This window comes from Sphaerodactylus townsendi, linkage group LG02, assembly GCF_021028975.2.
Source record: "Sphaerodactylus townsendi isolate TG3544 linkage group LG02, MPM_Stown_v2.3, whole genome shotgun sequence".
Classification (NCBI taxonomy): Eukaryota; Metazoa; Chordata; class Lepidosauria; order Squamata; family Sphaerodactylidae; genus Sphaerodactylus; species Sphaerodactylus townsendi.
This window is the reverse complement of record NC_059426.1, coordinates 172,983,641-173,004,422: the sequence shown is the minus strand read 5'-3', so window position 1 is coordinate 173,004,422 and position 20,782 is coordinate 172,983,641. Positions and strand designations below refer to the sequence as shown.

General features: G+C 47.8%; 1 protein-coding gene across 1 annotated transcript in view; it reads left to right on the top strand.

The window, feature by feature from the left end:
- KIAA0586 (KIAA0586 ortholog) overlaps positions 1-20,782 on the top strand; it is a 131,240-nt gene that overhangs the window by 42,362 nt on the left and 68,096 nt on the right. Inside the window, exons 21-26 of the mRNA XM_048484666.1 lie at positions 1,019-1,114; positions 2,053-2,136; positions 13,399-13,601; positions 16,575-16,693; positions 19,013-19,203; positions 20,158-20,317. Of these exons, the coding sequence (XP_048340623.1) occupies positions 1,019-1,114; positions 2,053-2,136; positions 13,399-13,601; positions 16,575-16,693; positions 19,013-19,203; positions 20,158-20,317 (853 nt within the window). The remainder of the gene's footprint in view (positions 1-1,018; positions 1,115-2,052; positions 2,137-13,398; positions 13,602-16,574; positions 16,694-19,012; positions 19,204-20,157; positions 20,318-20,782) is intronic.

The window sequence follows — 20,782 nt, the reverse complement described above, 5'->3', positions numbered from 1 at the left end:
ATAGTTAAACTGTGGCAGTCATTTTGTAACTGATTGAAACATGATCAAGAGAAGCCTGGATAAGGATAAGGGTTTTCATCAATCTTGATTCCTTCCAGTGGAAACATATTTAGAGATCTGGCAACCCTGGATACTATATTTAAAGGGAATGATAGATATTGATTTTGATCCAATTGAGTACTAAAGGTATATGTTTATTTTCAAAAATAATAATAGGATAACTAAGAAATTAGATGTAATTTAATTTAATATTAGACAATCTGATTAGACATAAAAACTGAACAATGGGTTCAGAGGATTATAAACTGCTAGAAACGTTACAGTATTAAAATATAGCGAGATATTGCTTATTCTTTTTGAAGAAATTAAGCTCATAACTATAGACAGACAGATTATAGAATGAATTTATTTAATCGCATCAATTTTTTGTATTAACTGAGATATATATCAGATTGATTACTTTATTATATATTGTTTGTTGTTGATGCTATTACTTATGTATGTTATTATTACCAAAGTGCAAAAATAAAATTCATTTTTTTAAAAAAGCACCTTAAAAAATAAAATTACACACACACACACACACACACACACACACACACACACACACACACACACACACACACACACACAATATAAAAGAGAAGCCTGGATAAATATACTGTAGCAATAAATGGGGATGATACACATGTCATGGTCCAGTGACCTTTTTCAGCCCCTGAGGCGGGGTGGGAGCAGGAGGAGGCCATTTCTATTCCAGCAAGTCGATGCTGGCATCTTTTTAAAACATCTTTTGCCAGAGGACGGCAGGCAGCCATATTCCCCGTACAGGTTGCCCTCTGGCTTGCGGTGCTGCCAAACCGTGGCCCAGCCCCATCTTACATGCCGCTAGCCAAAATATTAATGGTGCAGAGGTTGACGAGCGTGTGGCTGAGGAGTGACGGGAGATTGTGCCCTCCTTGCAGTTAGAACACAGGAAAACAGTCTGATGGACGCGTGGATTGTTTTTCCTTTGCAGGTGCTCCCAAGCGTTGACATCGACAGCGTTTCAAGCGACAGCCCGAGTGGAAACCAGGCTCCTTCTGGGCTCTTTCCTACTCAAGCAGCGATGCAGGTAGTTACGGCTGCCCATTTCTGATAATGTAGATTTTTTTTTCTCTCTTCAACCATTATGAAGTCGTATAATCTGAGCTTTTATTGCTTTGCTGGCATTTGCTTATAACTGTACGGGAGGCGCAGACTTGGAGAGATTCCGCGTACCCAGGGGCTGCTTCAAATGCGAATAATTTCTTAAAGGAACGCTCTTCTATGTAAGAATATTGTGTCCAGTTCTGGTCCCCACAATTCAAGGAGGATATTGACAAGCTGGAATGGGTCCAGAGGAGGGCAGCCGAAATGGTCAAAGGCCTGGAATCCATGCCCCACGAAGAGAGACTTAGGGAGCTGGGGATGTTTAGTTTGGTGAAGAGAACGTTAAGATTTTGTGCCAGTTCCAAACCAGACAACTTACTTCTATGTTAGATGTTTACTTAGAGGCTAAAAATCTTAAGATAACTGTTGCTTGCAAAGTTTTTATATGAAATGTTGAAAAATACGTCCTAACTTGTGGTGAAATGTTGATGTTTTTATGTCGTTTTCGGCATTTTGCTGTTTGGTTCTTATGTGCATGTTGGGTCTTTGGACCGCAAATACATTTATATGTACAACAGAAGGTGTCTAATGAGCTGATAAGGCATTGCCTGAGAAGCAAAGTGAAATAACAGAAGCTCAGCAGGGAGGGGGAATGAGGAGAGAAGGGTTCCCACATCCCGGCCAGGAGACAGAAGACATGGCAGGATCAAACAGGGGCTGATCATGACAGGATGGCAGAGCCTGAGAGCTTTGGGAGGCAGGGGTGTCCAACTCTGGTGCCTTAGGTGTTCATGGACTACAATTCCCATCGGGGCTGATGGGAATTGTAGTCCATGAGCACCTGAGCCACCAGAGTTGGAAACCCCTGTGCTAGGCCTTCCGCAGCTCTCTCACAACTTTTGCTTACTCTGTTGTTTACAGAGCACTCCCGAAGACAGCTGGCACCACGGAGAGGACTCGAAGCTTCCCGGCACTGACTTGGGTGACTTTGTTGATCTCACTCAGGTGGGTGTTCTTTTGTTGGGCAGGGAGGAAAAGGCCATCATTTGAATGAGACCGTTTTCACCCGCTAAATAACCTTTCTCAGATCTCAGAAACCCAGCAGGTCAGCCCTGGTTAGTATTTGGATGGGAGATCAGAGCGGAAGTCTAGGTCTCTACACACAGGCAGGCAATGGCAATCCACCTCTGAACATCTCTTGCCTCAAAAACCATACAGTGTCACTGTAAGTTGGCTGCAACTCGATGGTGCTTTTCACCACCTGCCCTGACCTGGGCAGCCCCAGCTAGCCTGATCTTATCAGATCTCGGAATCTAAGTACAGTTGGTGGTGGAGTCTCCTTCTTGGGAGGTTTTTAAAGAGAGGCTGGATGGGCATCTGACAGGAGTGCTTTCATTGTGAGTTCCTGCATGGCAGGGGGTTGGACTTGATGGCCCTCGGAGTCTCTTCCAGCTCTATGATTCTATGAAAAAGTTTCCAATCTTTATGGAAATTCTCCATGTTCTCGTCTCTTATAAACACTGTCAGCCATGCCATCTCTGCATATTCTGTTACTTTTAAGTCTTGTTTTGTTGGAATTTTATTGTCCCTCCATTTCCAGCTTGACTGATTGCAGTTCTGTGTCTGGCTTTAAGCGTCTGGCGGGATTTTCCTACGGGGGTGTTTCCCAGGCATCGTTCCCAGAGATGTCCTCTTTTCATCTTAACGCAGGGGTTGGTTCCAAAGGTCATTTTCTGCTCCTGAAAGGGGGAGGCATTTTTTTCTCTGATTCCTGTTTTGCCGGCATTCCACCACCCCCAGTCCCCCAAATCAGCACTAGGGGGTGCTAGATGAGCTACCAAAGAGCCAGGAAGTTCCTGTGAATACTTGAGAAATATCTGGGGTTCCAAGCTTTAATATTTAGAAAGATACAGATACATGAATTTCATTTATATAGAGGATTTACCAATGCCGTGTAGTGGTTGAGAGTGTTGGTCTGGGATCTGGAAGACCCAGGTTTGGATCCTAACTTGTGCCATGGTAGCTCACTGGGTGTCCTTGGAGAGGACAGGCAATGGCAAACCACCTCTGCTTCTCACTTCCCTTGAAAGCCCTTTGCTGGGGTCACCATAAGTTGGAAGCTAGGCAGGGCTGGTACTTGGTAGGGAGGCCACTAAGGAAGGCTAAGCAGGCTTGGTACGTGGAGGGGAGACCACCAAGAAAGGCTCTGCAGGGGAAGGCCATGGCAAACCACCTCTGCTTCTCCCTTGCTTTGAAAGCCCTTTGCTGGGGTCACCATAAATTGGAAGCTAGGCAGGGCTGGTCCTTGATAGGGAGGCCACTACTAAGGAGGGAGAGGAGACTAGAAAAAAGCAGGCGGAAGGTGATGATAGGTGGAGGGGAGACCACCAAGAAAGGCTCTGCAGGGGAAGGCCATGGCAAACCACCTCTGCTTCTCCCTTGCTTTGAAAGCCCTTTGTTGGGGTCACCATAAATTGGAAGCTAGGCAGGGCTGGTCCTTGATAGGGAGGCCACTAAGGAAGGCTAAGCAGGCTTGGTACGTGGAGGGGAGACCACCAAGAAAGGCTCTGCAGAGGAAGGCAATGGCAAACCACCTCTGCTTCTCACTTGCTTTGAAATCCCCTCCCATAAGTTTGTTGCAGCTTGACGGCACTTACATATGTCTGCTTGGATCAGTGAAGCCTGCTCTTCCTCTCTTGCATGGTTAGGATTGGGAGCAAGAATTCTCTGGTTTTAGAGAACCTGCCCCCTGGGTTTACAAAGCCGAGTGGAACTGCCTAGCCTCTGCCCTTCAGAGCCAACTGCTTGTTAAACATCCCCGAAAGATATCCAGAGTCCCAACTTCTTACAGCGGGAACCAGGGCAGTTCTGCTGTTTATTTTCCATTTTCTCAGGAATTGCTTTCATCGTCTCCCTTTGGCAGTCCGGCCTGTGTTTTCAACCACAAGGCCTTCAAAAACATTCCAGGCCCAAGCACATGTTTGGCTGGGGATCGCACGGGCGATGAGCTGGAAGATGTGCAAGGAGTCGGCTTCAATCAGAAAGCATCGCTGTTGACATTTCAAGACGGAGAAATATTTGAGGCTTCAAAAGAGAAAACCCACCCAGCGGCTTCGCTGAAAGGACACGCGCCCTCGGCAGTGTTCGCAGAATGTTTGGCAGCCCTCTCTTCTTTCCTTGGAGAAAGTTATGAACCGAGGAAGCTTTGAACTATACAGAATGCAGAACTTCTGCAGGGTTCCTCCTGGTTTGCTCTCTGATTCCCCTGGCTGGTGATCATCTGTTCTTGCTTCTGGTTTAATCTGATTGGCTGCAGGTTGACCCATGTGACTTCTTTAAGACATCAACAACACTGATTGTATCATTGTGGCATCATTAACAGTATCATGTGGGTTGCCACTGCTTGTCAAATTAATTGGCTAATGAGGGCAGAGGTAGCTGAGGACAGTAAAGGCAAAGGAGGGAAGAAGTCAGGAATAACAATAATAATAACAAAAGTAATAATACAGGAAAATATGATAAAAATGAGGACTGAAAGCTGGCACAACAAAGCATTGCGTGACCAGTTTCTGGAGAAGATCGACTACAAGGTGGAGAATGAAAAGACCTGGCTGTGGTTAACAGCTGGCACTCTGAAAAAGGAAACTGAATCAATGATTTTAGCTGCTTAAGAGCAAGCGATTAGGACAAATATGATCAAGGCCAGAACTGAAAAATCTCAGATGATGCAAAGCGCAGATTGTGCAAGGAAGCTGATGAAACTGTAGATCATGTCCTCAGCTGCTGCAAAAAGATTGCCTGGACTGAGTACAAACGGAGGCACAACTCAGTGGTCAAGATGATCCACTGGAATTTATGCAAGAATTACAACTTAAGGGTGGCTAAAAATTTGTGGGAACATCCAGAAAATGTCACGGAAAATGAGAAGGCACAAAGCAGCTGCGGTCATCCCAGTGGTAATCAGCACCTTGGGCACCATTCCGAAAACATTAGGGCGGCGCTTGAAACATCTTCGAATCGACAAAATCAACATCTGTCAGATTCAAAAGGCAGCTGTGCCGGGATCTGCACGAATACTACTTCGATACATTACAACGTCCTGGACCTCTGGGTGAGGCGTGAATTGTAATAAAAGGCAAACAACCAGCTAAAGAACTGGCAGCGGTGATATTAAAGAACATAAAATATAATCTTACAATACATAATTGGCTAAGGGTTCAAATGTCCGATGACGAACCCTTAGCCAATTGCTGTGCAGAACGCACAGGGACTCAAACCCTGTATGTCCTGCACCCCTATTGGCCAACGCTGGTCACCCCAATGCTCACCTTAAATCCCTCCCCCACTCCTAGCCACATCTTCCAATCCTCCTCCCACCCCAACCCTCAGTTTGCCACCCTCCCCTCACTCCAATACTAACCTGCCAACCCTCCCCCTCCCTAATATTCACCTCCCAACCCTCCCCGCACCCCAAACCTCACCTTGCCACCCTCCCCCGCCCTGATACTCCCCTTCCAACCTTCCTGCCACCCCAAGCCACTTTGTTCCATTGTCCTCCACCCCAACCCTCACCTTGCCGTCCTCCTCCCACCCCAAGCCATGCCTCTCCACCCTCCCTGTATCCTTATCTTCCAACCCAAGCCACAGACCCAGAACTAGGTAAGTGTTGCGAGCAAGGGTGGGTGGGGGGCCGCTCCAGCCTTAGTAAAGCCCATAGCAGGGGGAGATGCTTCGTCTTTGACCCTTTGCTATGGCCCCGAATGGGCTTTGCTGCTAGTAGTAGTAGTAGTAGTAGTAGTAGTAGTAGTAGTAGTAGTAGTAGTAGTAATAATAATAATAATAATAATAATAATAATAATAATAATAATAATAATAATCAACATAGCAGTCCCCGGTGACAGCAGGGTCATTGAAAAAGAACAGGAGAAGGTCACTAGATACTGCAATTTGAAAATCGAGCTTCAGCGTCTATGGCACAAACCAGCTGAGGTCGTCCCAGTGGTAATCGGCCCGCTGGGTGCCATCCCAAAAAACACTTGGGCAGCACTTAAAACATCTTCAAATTGACAACATTAACATCTGTCAAATTCCGAAGGCAGCCCTGCTGGGATCCGCATGAATACTATGCTGATACATTACAACATCCTAGGCTTCTAGGTGAGGCTCGAATTGTAATGAAGGCCAACAACCAGCTAAAGATCTGGCAGCTGTGAAATCTACAATAATAATAATAATAATAATAATAATAATAATAATAATAATAATAATAATAATAATAATAATAATAATAATAATAATAATAATAAAGATTAAAATAATAATAGGTTTTGATTTATACCTCACTTTTCTCAACAGTAAAGAGTCTCAAAGTAGCTTACAAACTCCATCCCTTCCCCCTCTAGTTGTGAGGCAGGTGGGGCCGAGATAGTTCTGAGAGAACTGTGACGAGCCCAAGGACACCCAGCAGACTTTGTACCGAAGAAGGAGGAAACAAACCCAATTCGCTAGATTGGAGTCTGTCGCTCACGTGGAGGAGCGGGCGATCAAACCTTGTTCTCCAAATCAGAACCCACCTTTCCTTAACCACTGTACCACGCTGTCTTCTAATAAACAGCAACAATTCCAGTAGCAAACAGGTCCTGGGATGGGTTTCCATTGCCCTTGATTTTCTGGATGCTCACTGTGAAGTGCTTTTCACACTCCTTGTGAAGGGCTTTGCATATAACTTAATCAGAGCAGGAAATTACGGCCAGAGCTGCCATCTGTGGCCGGCATCCCAAGAATTTTTCCACTAGGTCTTGCAGGCCCAGCGTGGCTTCAGCCTTCTGCTTCTTGACCAGCTGCCTCCCAAGCCAGACAGCAAAGCAGATTTGGGGTGCGATTTCCCACCATTCCTAATCCAGGAGGCAGGACCTGTGGCTTAAAGGAAGAGGCCTGAAATCCCACTGCCTGTGTTTCAGATGTGGCGTAGTGGTTAAGAGAAGATGCACTCTAATCTGGGGGACCAGGTTTGATTCCCCGCTCTGCCACTTGAGCGGTGGAGCCTTTTCTGGTGAACTAGATTAGCTTGTGCGCTCCAACACATGCCAGCTGGGTGACCTTGGGCTAGTCACAGTTTCTTCTGAGCTCTCTCAGCCTCACCCACCTCACAGGGTCTTTGTTGTGGGGGTGGGCGGGAAAAGGAAAGGAGATTGTCAGCCCTTTTGAGTCTCCTTACAGGAGAGAAAGGGGGGAATATAAATCCAACTCTTCTTCTTCAAAGGAACAGGCCCGAAATCCCACTGCCCGTGTTTCAAACGTCTCTTTGGATCCCTGCCCTTTATTCTCCCCACTGACCTTTTAAAAAGCTGTTTTCATACCAAACGCCTCTTGATATTCTTCCAAGCTGATTCTCTCTCTCCTTCTCTCTCCCTGTTTTCCAAGCTCAGGGTTCCAGCTCTTATCCGTGAGAGCCAACTTGGGTCCATAAGCAGTTAGCTCCTGATTTTAGGAGAGGCTTTTACGCACACCTGCCCCGAGAATATTTATGTATGAGATTTTTGTCCTGCTCTCTTTCTCCCCTGACACAGCAAAACCGGAGTGACTGCAACATCATTTAAACAAAAGCCATGTGCGATTCATTATGACGCCTCGAACCCCAACCGCCTTAAACATACCCCCCACCCTGGACGACACAATCAAACCCAAGAGCAGAAAGGGACTCCAGCCAGATGGATCCATGTCAGGTCTTCAGACTGCAATCAAGAACAGACTCTAAATTCTTGAACAGAAGTCTTCATTGGACACAACTACCGTGTTTCCCCAAAAATAAGGCAGTGTCTTATATTAATTTTTGCTCCCAAAGATGCGCTATGTCTTATTTTCAGGGGATGTCTTATTTTTCTGTGCTCTGTTCGTCGGGCATGCTTCCAAACAAAAACTTTGCTACGTCTTACTTTCTGGGGATGCCTTATATTTCGCACTTCAGCAAAACCTCTGCTACGTCTTATTTTCAGGGGATGTCTTATATTCGGGGAAACAGGGTAGTACCCGGCTTTCTCAACTCCGGTTCTGCTGGGCTATGGAAGTACTGTTACATTTATCTCTTCAGAGTTCCCGCCCTAAAACCCCCTCCCTGTTTCCCATGAAATGTGAGAACAACCCAACGGAAAGAAAGATGCTTAGAAGTTGAGCATCTCAAGGACAGCGCAGTGATAATGTCCAGCCACCTGCCGCCCTCCCCTGCTGGGCTGGCGCTAGGGTTGCCTCTAGTTCAGCGACAGTTACAAGCACCAAAGGGAAACGAAAGGACAGAGAAAGATCCATTAACATATCAGAGGTGAAGGCACTTTCCCCCTCCCCACGACCAGGTGTGAGTCCTTGCAGCTAAGCCCCAGTCCACCGTGGCAGTCTTTGTCTACAACCTGTGGGGTGACTGATGGAAATACCATCCATCAGCGCAGATTAAGTATCATGCGTTTTTCCTCTTTGTGTTTAAAAGAATTTGGACTTATGCCTGTGCACAGTTTTGGACTTATCACTGAATACATACAGAATACTTACCTGAGTGGATTCTTATAAAATGTTGATGAACCAAGATGGACTGAATATATTTATGTATATACATGGTTTCGCATTGATTGACTACTTACCTTAAGGATGTTGAACTGATGGGAGAGTATGAACTAAATACTTACCTGAAGAGATAGAAAAAGTGCAGAGAAGGGCAACAAGGAAGATTGAGGGACTGGAGCACCTTCCCTATGAGGAGAGGCTGCAGCGTTTGGGACTCTTTAGTTTGGAGAGGAGACGTCTGAGGGGGGATATGATTGAAGTCGATAAAATTATGCATGGGGTAGAAAATGTGGACAGAGAGAAATTTTTCTCTCTTTCTCACAATACTAGAACCAGGGGGCATTCATTGAAAATGCTGGGGGGAAGAATTAGGACTAATCAAAGAAAACACTTCTTCACGCAACGTGTGATTGGTGTTTGGAATATGCTGCCACAGGAGGTGGTGATGGCCATTAACCTGGATAGCTTTAAAAGGGGCTTGGACAGATTTATGGAGGAGAAGTCGATTTATGGCTACCAATCTTGATCCTCTTTGATCTGAGATTGCAAATGCCTTGACAGACCAGGTGCTTGGGAGCAACGGCCGCAGAAGGCCATTGCTTTCACATCCTGCACGTGAGCTCCCAAAGGTACCTGGTGGGCCACTGCGAGTAGCAGAGAGCTGGACTAGATGGACTCTGGTCTGATCCAGCTGGCTTGTTCTTATGTTCTTATGAATTAATACGGATGACCCTGAATCTATTTATTATAGTTGCTAAAAATAAGTTGAAATAAATTCATGTATATAGATATACGCATTTGAAATATTAGTTATAGCCAGAGTGCAACAGTAGTGGTAGTTCACTACTATTATTAATATTTACTATTGCACTCCCTTTTCTTATGTGAGACTTTGTCCAACCCCATTGCTGCCCTGAACTATAGGCCTGTTCTACAGGCTGTGCAAATACAAATCCGGCTTGTGGAATGCGATCCGCTCTTAAAAGAAAGGAATCTGGCTAAAAACCAGAGAGCGGCTGAGGACGAGGGTGGTTTTGTTGGCGAGGGTTTGGTACATTTTTATCCTACCCTTCCTTCCAGGAACTCAGACTGGCCTATTTTTATTTCCCCTGCACTTTATCACTGCTTGATCCCGAAAGACGAAGTTGGGCTGAGTGTGTGGGTCTGGGACAAAATCTCCCCATGAGTGGCAGAGTGGGGATCGGAACATGACCCTCATTAACCCCTTTCCCACACTATCTGAGAGGCAGTGTGGTGCAGTGGTTAAGAGCAGGTGGACTCCAGTCTGAAGAACCGAGCTTGATTCCCTGCTCCTCCACATGAGCAGTGGAAGCTTATGTGGTGAGCCAGATTTGTTTCCCCACTCCTACATTCCTGCTGGCTAGTCCAAGTTCTCTCCGAACTCTCTCAGCCCCACCTGCCTCACAAGGTGTCTGTTGTGGGAAGAGAAAGGAAAAGGAGTTTATAAGCTGCCTCAAATCTCCTTAGAAGGCGGGGTATAAATCCAAGCTCCTTTTCTTCATAAAAATAACTTGGGTCACGGATCTGGTGGAATCCAAAAATTTTAGTAACAGGTTCCCATGGTGGTGGGATTCAAACTGTAGCGTAGCGCCAATGGGGCTGGGCGGGGCACGACGGGGGCGTGGCCGGGCATTCCGGGGGCCGGGCTGTGGCAAGGACGCAGCTGCTGTGCCGGTCCTTGGGTGGGAGACGAATGCACGCAGGCGCAAGCTGCCACGCATGCCGGCGCACCTCCTGCTAGACTGCTTCAAGTTCTGAGCGTTACTGCTGAGAGGAGGGGCGTAACTAAGGCCAAAATCAGGTGGCAAAATCACCAATTAGTAACCCCCTCTCGGCACACACAGATAATTAGTAACCTACTCTCGGGAACCTGTGAGAACCTGCTGGATCCCACCTCTGGATCTGGCCACAGTTGAAGCTGCCTTCTACTGAACCAGACCATCCCAGGAAAGGCCGTGTTCTCTACTCCTACCCACCACAGTTCTCCAGCATCTCAGGCTGAGGTCTCTCCTGTTCCTTCCCCCCTGATCCTTTAGGCTGGAGATGCCAGGGATTCTGCCTTGCCCATTCTGCATGCCAAGCCAGTGCTCTATCACAAGCAGATGCTCCACCAGAGGTGAGTAGAGGTAGTTTGTCATTGCTCACCTCTGGGTCATGACCCTGGCCTTCCTTGGTGGTCTCCCGCCCAAGTACCAGCCATAGCTGAACCTCCTTTGTTCCCGAGACCTGACAAGATGGGGCTAGTCTGGGGCATCAAGGTCACAGCAAGAAACGTTCAGAGGTGGTTTGCCATTGCCTGCCTCTGCATAGCGATCCTGGTCTTCCTTGGTGGTCTCTCAAGTACTAACCATGACTGACTCTGCTTAGCTTTCAAGCAGCGACAAGCTCAGACTAGTCTGGGATATTCAGGCTGGTAGACAGTGATGGTTCTTTGTTGGACAAGTGGAATTTGTCTCTGGGTGGGAAGCACCCTTATGAAGGCTTCCGTTCTTTTGTTAGAGCAGCAGTGGCGTAGTGGCTAAGAGCAGGTGCACTCTGATCTGGAGGAACCGGGTTTGATTCTCCGCTCTTCCGCTTCAGTTGTGGAGGCTTATCTGGGGAATTCAGATTAGCCTGTGCACTCCAACACATGCCAGCTGGGTGACCGTGGGCTAGTCACAGCTTCTCGGAGCTCTCTCAGCCCCACCCACCTCACAGGGTGTTTGTTGTGAGGGGGGAAGGGCAAGGAGATTGACAGCCCCTTTGAGTCTCCTATAGGAGAGAAAGGGGGGATATAAATCCAAACTACTCCTCCTCCTCCTCTTTTTCTTCCTCTTCTTCCTCTTCTTCCTCTTCTTCCTCTTCTTCCTCCTCTTCCTCCTCTTCCTCCTCTTCCTCCTCCTCCTCCTCTTCTTCTTCCTCTTCTTCTTCTTCTTCTTCTTCTTCTTCTTCTTCTTCTTCTTCGGGTTGGGGGTTTTTTTTGCTATCAAGTTGCAGCTGACTTGTAATAGCTACCCCAGAGACATTCAGAGGCGGTTTGCCATTGCCTGCCTCCACGGCATGACCCTGGCATTCCTTAGAGATCTCCAATCCAAATACTAGCCAGGGTCAAGGCTGAGAGTGTGTGACGGGCCCAAGTCCACCCAACAAGTTTCTATGGCAGAGTGCGGATCTGAATCCTAGTCTGACACCTTTGCCACTACACCGCGTTGGCTCTCTTTGTTGTAGAAGAAGAAGAAGAAGAGTTTGGATTTATATCCCCCCCTTTCTCTCCTGTGGGAGACTCAAAGGGGCTTACAATCTCCTTGCCCTTCCCCCCTCACAACAAACACCCTGTGAGGTAGGTGGGGCTGAGAGAGCTCCGAGAAGCTGTGACTCGCCCAAGGTCACCCAGCTGGCGTGTGTGGGAGTGTACAGGCGAATCTGAATTCCCCAGATAAGGCTCCACAGCTCAGGTGGCAGAGCGGGGAATCAAACCCGGTTCCTCCAGATTAGATGCACGAGCTCTTAACCTCCTACGCCACTGCTGCTCCTAATCCAAAGTGTTGTAGTGGCAGATGTTTCAAATGCGGAAATGCCCTTGACTCTGATTCTGTCTGGGACACATTCAGGATTTCCTTGGCTTTTTGTTGCTATTTCTCCATTTACTTAATGCTCGTAGACGAACAAGTCATGCGCAAAGGAAAAAGGGTATATTTATAAACATATCTAAAATTCATATGTGCAAAATTCAATTATATATGAGATGTACGGTTCTATAAAAGTTGTATAAAATCATAAATATATTGGATCGGACAATTAAAATGTAAAGCCATTAAATGCCATAGAAGAAGAAGAGTTTGGATTTATACACACACACCCTCCCCATTTCTCTTCTGTAAGGAGACTCAAAGGGGCTTACGATCTCCTTTCCCTTCTCCCCCGCCCCCCAACAACAAACACCCTTTGAGGTGGGTGGGGCTGAGAGAGCTCCGAAGAGCTGTAATTAATCCAAAGTGTTGGAGTGCACAGGCTATTTTGATTGCGGCGGGGCTGGTGGTCCCTAGTGGTGGTCCCTAGCCCCTCGATGATGCGGCTGGCCTCCACGCGGGCCAGGGCCTTTATGGCTCTGGCCCCGGCCTGGTGGAACGCTCTTCCTCCAGCTGTCCGGGCCCTGCGGGACCTTGGTGAGTTCCGCAGGGCCTGTAAGACGGAGCTGTTCTGCCGGGCCTTTGGAGGTACCGGCCGCTGATCTGGTGCCCCTCCCTGTTTGGCCCTTGCCTGACCCCGACATCTGGGTCATTTGACATCTATGAGGCCACCATGCCTCCCTCTGGGGAGAGGGAGGGGAGGGATTTTTTAAAAAATTAGGATGCTGGACCCACTTATATTCTTATTTGATAATTATTATTTTAATGTTTTAACTATTCTGTATTATTATTTTATTTGCTGTACACCACCCAGAGCCCTCCGGGGATGGGGCGATATAAAAGCCTAAAAAATAAATAAAATAAATAAATAAAAATTGATTGATTGATTGATTGATTGATTATGTTTATAGACCGCCTCACCCCCGAAGGGCTCGAGGCGGTTCACAAGTTCGGCAATAACCAGTGCCGCAATATATAACCATAGAAGAACCCCATTAAACAAGATGCATCAGCAATTACATTAAAATGAATAAAACAAAATAAAACAGCAGAACATCAAATTTTGGACATTTGTTGCTACTAGGATGAAGCGGACGGTGGTGAGGATGACGACGGGAGCCCGGAATTCATGGGACCGGTCCTCGAGTTCAACCGGCGAGAGGAAACCAGGTCTCCGCAATATAGCGGCCTGCCATTTCCACCAGTTGCTCCTCCCCAGCCCTCAGCCGACATTCTAGAGGAGATCATCGAAAAACGGGAGACCCTCGAAAACAAGCTGATCGGCTGGTGAGTTGACCGGGCAGAGATGATGAAGGCGGCTGTCAGCTTCCCAGGAGGGGAAGCACAGACTGCGTACTGAAGACCTTTCTGCAACATTCTGGGTGTCCCCCCCCCTCCTTTTTGTGGTAATTGATGTACGCCAGTGGTGAGGAACTTCCAGGTAAAAAAATTTAACAGCTGGTGAAGCAGAGGGCTTGATCCTGAAATCTGACAGCAGGGGGCGCTGGTGGCTGCAGTCTTTCCCCATACGGTATTTGAAGGCCTGTCCTATAGAGCAGTGGTGACACTCAGAGCCCTCTCTGTGGGCACACGCAGAGTGCGCCCCCCCCCCCCCACATCTAGGCTGGCCTGGGCCACTGGGCTCAATTATTAGCATTAAACCTAAGACCTAGTTTTGGGGAAGCAGTGTAGGTAACCCTGTTAGGCGCTGTTAAACCCCACTGATTTTCATGCAAAGAACTAAAGCACGATCCGTTACCTGGGAGGAAGCTCGGTTGCTGCCAATGGGGCTTGCTTCTGAGTAAACCCTCCTAGGGTCATGATTCATCCATTGGAAGAGTTGCACGGTTGCTTCAAAGCCAAGCCACCGACTACCACCAAGCTTACTCCCGAGTAACGCATGCCTCGGAGCCAACCGTTTTTTTAAACTAAAACCTCAGTATTCAGGTTAAATTGCCGTGTTGGCACTTTGCGATAAATAAGTGGGTTTGGGGTTGCAATTTGGGCACTCGGTCTCGAAAAGGTTCGCCATCACTGCTATAGCGGACGCAGCCGACTTGTTTTCTTCTGCCCCAGAAGCTCAGACCAGAACCAGGGGGCTGAAATTAAATCAAGGGAGTTTTCAGCTCAACATTGGGGAGAACATCCCGGCGGAGCAGTTTCTCAGTCGAATGGGCTCCTTCAGGAGGCAGTGAGCTCTCTTTTGGCAGTTTTTGAGCTGAGGCTGGATGGCCATTTGACATGGCTGGATGGCAGGAGGGAGAGGAGGAGTAGTAGTTTGGATTTATATCCCCTCTTTCTCTCCTGCAGGAGACTCAAAGGGGCTTACAATCTCCTTGCCCTTCCCCCCTCACAACAAACACCCTGTGAGGTAGGTGGGGCTGAGAGAGCTCCAAGAAGCTGTGACTAGCCCAAGGTCACCCAGCTGGCGTGTGTGGGAGTGTACAGGCGAATCTGAATTCCCCAGATAAGGCTCCACAGCTCAGGCGGCAGAGCTGGGAATCAAACCCGGTTCCTCCAGATTAGATACACGAGCTCTTAACCTCCTACGCCACTGAGTCAGCGCTTGGCTCTTGTGGCCCCTTTTTACTTGCCCAGGGTGATGCTGGTCATTACTTTGGGGTCAAGAAGGAATTTTCCTCCAGGCCAGATTGGCCCAGGAATCTTGGGGGGGTTTTTTCTTCCTCTGGAAGTCACTGATGGGGCGGGAGGAGGTAGTTGTGAATTCCCTGCATTGTGCAAGTTGTTGGATTAGAGAGCCAGCGTGGTGTAGTGGTTAAGAGCAGGTGCACTCCAATCTGGAGAACCGGGTTTGATTCCCCACTCTGCCACTTCAGCTGTGGAGGCTTATCTGGGGAACTAAGATTAACCTGTGCACTCCAGGACACGCCAGCTGGGTGACCTTGAGCTAGTCACAGTTCTTCGGAGCTCTCTTAGCCCCACCCGCCTCACAGGGCATTTGTTGTGGGGGGAGAGAAAGGAGATGGTAAGCCCCTTTGAGTCTCCTACAGGAGAGAAAGGGGGGATATAAATACAAACTCTTCTTCTTCTAGATGACCCTTGAAGTCTGTTCCAGGTCTACGTTTCTATATCTTATGTTCCCCTCCCTTTGGCAGTCCATTCTGACTCTGAGAAAGTGGGTTTCTGATTATGATACTGGTAAACACCTTTCCTGTTGCCTATCAAGTGTTTTTAGAAAGAGGGCGGGGCTAGGTGCAGGACTTCTGATTGGCCACTGGAGATTGTGCAGGTGAAAATATAGTCGCTTCAGTGGCAACCACCACCACAGGATTGGATTTATTCTCTCTCCTTCCACCTTACCAGTATCATTTTTAAATGACCGTCCTCCTCCCCTGCCCTTGGGCTTCCTCTTTGTGTATGACTGCACCCAGAGGTGGGATCCAGCAGGTTCTCACCAGTTCCCGAGAATGGGTTACTAATTATTTGTGTGTGCCGAGAGGGGGTTACTAATTGGGTCTGCTTTTCCGTTAGAAATCCCATTAGGTCCAAAAATCAAAAAGTCCTGTTGTTTCCTATGTGGCTGGTTAGCGAAGGTAGAAAACGGGATAATTCTCCCTGTTGGGCTGTTTTAAAAACATGTTTTAGAAATATGGTAAAGTTCCTTGTTTAAGGAAAGTGTCCTTCTTTTGATTTCTAGAAACAAAATTAAGTACTTGAAAGTATTAAGTATTTGACAGGCAGTCAATTAGAGGAGAAGTAGTTGTTTCTGTTGGCAGTAGACGATAGGACTTGCTAGAATGAGTTGAAATGATGGACAGAAAGATACCAGCTGGAAATTAGGACTTTTTTTTAACAGTAAGAGTTTTTTACAGTAACAGAGAAATTATGAACGCCCCGCCCCCGGAATGCCCGGCCACGCCCCCGCCGTGCCCCGCCCAGCCCCATTGGCGCTACGCCACTGTTTGAATCCCACCCCCATGGGAACCTGTTACTAAAAATTTTGGATCCCACCACTGGCTGCACCTCCTGCAGTCATGTGGTGTTTGGCTCCGCCTTCTGCCACAGGCCTTTTGTGGTGGCGCCCACCACCCTGTGTCACAATCCCAAAGGTGACTGAAGGCCAGAAAGGGCAGGGCACTCCAGAGTAGACATGCTGGTGAAGCACAGTAGCAACAGAAAGCCGTTCAAGAGCTTCCTCCTCATCTGAACAATGGAAACCCCATTCTCTTTCGTCTTTGGTATTCTTGGGCTGCAGGGTCTCAGAATGACTGTTAAGAATGCAAGTAATTATTTTTCCAGGGTGGAGCAAGAGGTGATGGCCCGGGTCATCGGTGGGATGTTCCCAGCCCAGAAGGAGGCGGTGCCCAACTTAAGCTCTTCGGAGAGTGAAGAGAGCCGGGCTGTATCTTCAGACATTGGTGAGAAGCAGCCGTTGGGTATTATCTCCCTTTCTTTGTTCATTCTCCCCCCCCCCCCCACGCTGTTCATTTGAACCAGGATTTCAGCACCCAGTGGAACGCATTTAGGAAAGGAACGTTCCAGCTGGGTATTAATCAGTATTATGATTTACTTCATTTATACCCCAGTGGGGACTCAAAGCAGCTTATACCATTTTCTGCTCCATTTTATCCTCACAACAACAACCCGTTGAGGTAGGAGAAGTGCCAGAATTTGGACCTGGGTCTCCCAGAACCTAGTCTGACACTCTTACACCACACCGGTTCTCATTTGAGAATGGAATGGGGGCTCTGTTTGACCTAAAATGTGTACAGAGGTAGTACCCAGTGGTTTCGAGTAGATAGTGCCAAGATACTGTAAGGCATCATGCTGGCAGGGGATGATGGGAACTGTAGTCCATAACATCTGGAGGGCCGCGAGTTTGACACCTATGCTGTAAGGCATTAAGCTATTTCTGCAAGGAATACTTTTGCATTTTTATTTCAATTGCAGCAGGAGTTGCATTTGATCTAAAAATGATTCATGTGTTGTTTTGTCCATATTGGACAGCTGTGTCTCGTGGCGTGGAATTCCAGACAACTGCTTCGTTTGTTCCTTGATTTTTTACCTACCGTGAGTCATAGACACTTGTTTCCGAGACATCAGAAGAAGCACTTATTAGAACTGGTTATAAGGCACAGTTCCCATGCCTTCAAAACTGTGAATTAGTAATATGTTCCTATTATTATTATTGTTATTGTTGTTGTTGTTGTTGTTGTTGTTATTATTATTTATTAAATTTAGTATACCGCCCTATCCCCGGAGGGTCTCAGGGCGGTGTACAGATAAAACATCAGCTAAAAACATACATATAATTAAAACAACTGTCATATCTTAAAGCATCGCCTGCGCCCTTACGAAACCCTCCTAATATGAAATAATGGGTCCTGATGGTATTAGGGCCCATGGGGCAAGAGGGGAGGGGGCAGGGGCACCCTCAGCGGCCGGTCTCTCCAAAGGCCCAGTGGAACAACTCAGTCTTACAGGCCCTGCGGAAATCCCCAAGGTCCCGCAGGGCCTGGACAGCTGGAGGGAGAGTGTTCCACCAGGCCGGCGCCAGAGCCTTGAAGGCCCTGGCTCGAGTGGAGGCCAGCCGCATCATTGAGGGGCCGGGGACCTCCAGTAAATTGGCCTCTGCTGAGCGCAGAGGTCGAGTTGGGACATATGGGGTAATGTGGTCCCAAAGGTAAATGGTTCACTGTTGTTTTCTGAACGTCACTTTTGAAAAATGTCCCGGCTGCTTTAGCTTTTGAGGAAAGCAACATATCGACATTTGAAGTAAGCTACCTGTGGTAGCTCGGAAACAGCTCAATGAAGCAGTACAGAGCAGCCAGAGAAGGAACCTTCTCAGCGAAACACTGACTGGAAAAGAACAATTTTATTTCCCTTCAAAAATTCAAGCAAGGTAGCTTTCCATACCTCTGTAAGAGAGGCAGCAATGGCATAGGAGGTTAAGAGCTCGTGTATCTAATCTGGAGGAACCGGGTTTGATTCCCCGCTCTGCCGCCTGAGCTGTGGAGGCTTATCTGGGGAATTCAGATGAGCCTGTACACTCCCACACACGCCAGCTGGGTGACCTTGGGCTAGTCACAGCTTCTCGGAGCTCTCTCAGCCCCACCTACCTCACAGGGTGTTTGTTGTGAGGGGGGAAGGGCAAGGAGATTGTAAGCCCCTTTGAGTCTCCTGCAGGAGAGAAAGGGGGGATATAAATCCAAACTCCTCCTATATATGCCTCCTCCTCCTCCCTCCTCCTCCTCTTCTTCTTCTTCTTCTTCTTCTTCTTCTTCTTCTTCTTCTTCAGCTGCTCTTCTTCTTCTTCTTCTTCTTCTTCTTCTTCTTCTTCTTCTTCTTCTTCTTCTTCTTCTTCTTCTTCTTCTTCTTCTTCTTCTTCTTCTTCTTCTTCTTCTTCTTCTTCTTCTTCTTCTTCTTCTTCTTCTTCTTCTTCTTCTTCTTCTTCTTCTTCCCGAGAGTGGAGGCCACTATGGAGTAACCTCTGATCTTAAGCACTGAAATTACCATGCCGCCGATATGCCTGGCAAGGTCTGACCGCCTAGAAAGGAAGAGATGAAAGGAGCACCCCTGTCAAAAATTCTAGTGCGCATGGCTGATCTCTTTTTTGTAAACACCAAACTGTTCTGCACAGGACAAACCTTAATGCCTGAGACTTTTTCTTGTTTTGCTTATGCAACAGTTTTACACCTCTGACTCCCGCCTTTGTACGCGTGTCAATTTGTTTTTAGTGGAAGCGGCAGGCCCGGGAGGGTTTCAGCTGTTTGTCAGCGCCGGCGTCCCCGTCAATTCGGATATGATCAGGCAGTTTGTGAGTGACGCTCTCGCCGAGACGGTTGCAGTCATGCTGGGGGACAGAGACAGCCAGAAACCGGCTTCCGCTGCGGGCGCATCTTTGAGCGTGGCTCTCCTGCCTGCCAAGGTGACTGGAGTTCTTTTTCGATTCAAGCGCTGTTGCGGGAATCAAGAGTTTTCTCTCCTTGCTTTCCACACTATCATTAAGGGAAAAAACCTGAAAATGAATTGGACTTTATAGCCTGTGAATAACTTAGAATGGGCAGGTCTGTATTCCTAAAATCAAGAGGCCACCAGGGGTTTGAACAGTGCGCCTCCTCTTTGAGTAATTTATAAGCTCAGAAGAATGAGGACTAGTTGGTAACTCATCCAGGAAGGAATGTATTCCACGTTTTCTGAGAACCGGCCAATTTATTGTGAGCAAGTTCCAGTTTGTGGGTCAAAACCCTGGAAGGAGCCAGAGCGGAGTTAAGCAGATGCATGTGAAGTTGCCTTATGCCCATGGTGGCAAACCTTTGGCACTCCAGATGTGATGGACTACAATTGGACTACAATTGGCCATGCTGGCAGGGGCTGATGGGAATTGTAGTCCATAACATCTGGAGTGCCAAAGGTTCCCCACCAAGGCTTATGCTGACTTAGACTCTTATTCCATCAAAATAAGTATTGTCTACTCTGACTGGCAGCAGCTCTCCCGGGTCTCGGGCAGAGAGGTCTTTCACGTTACCTCCTACATGATCCCTTTTGAACAGGAGATGCCGGGGATTGAACTTGGGGCCTTGTGTATACAAAGCAGATGCTCTGCCACTCAGCCGCAGCCCTTCCCCTAGGCATGCCCAGCGGTTTGTTATTGAGGCTCATATCAGTGACCCTTCAGGCTCTCCATCCTGTTTCCACGCTATCCAGGAACTGACTGAATTCCAAGGCCTGTCCATCCCCCACACTGTCCCCCACCAACTGGCATCCAAAGGGTTACTCCCTCTGCACAAGGTGTTTCCTTTTAGGCCCCTTAATGCATTTTCAATCCACTTTTTCTTAGCGTTGTGTATTTCAGCAGCTTTACTGCGTGCGTGTTTTGCAGGACCTTGTGCTAGCAACTCCACTTGGCACCCCTGAAGTCACACCGCCTCCCACGCCACCGCCTCTACGGGAACCATCGCCGGTGAGAACTCCAGAACCTTCTCCCCCCACTACAGAAATCGACAGCAAGGTTGGCGGACGGCAGCCAGTGGCGGCAGCAGGTATCTGAGGCTGCAGCGTTTGGGACTCTTTAGTTTGGAGAGGAGACGTCTGAGGGGGGATATGATTGAAGTCTATAAAATTATGCACGGGGTAGAAAATGTTGACAGAGAGAAATTTTTCTCTCTTTCTCACAATACTAGAACCAGGGGGCATCCATTGAAAATGCTGGGGAGAAGAATGGCAGGAGCGGAAACACTTCTTCACGGCGTGGTTGATCGGTGTTTGGAATATGCTGCCACAGGAGGTGGTGATGGCCACTCACCTGGATAGCTTTAAAAAGGGCTTGGACAGATTTATGGAGGAGAAGTCGATCTATGGCTACCAATCTTGATCCTCCTTGATCTGAGAATGCAAATGCCTTAACAGTCCAGGTGCTCGGGAGCAGCAGCAGCAGAAGGCCATTGCTTTCACATCCTGCACGTGAGCTCCCAAAGGCACCTGGTGGGCCACTGCGAGTAGCAGAG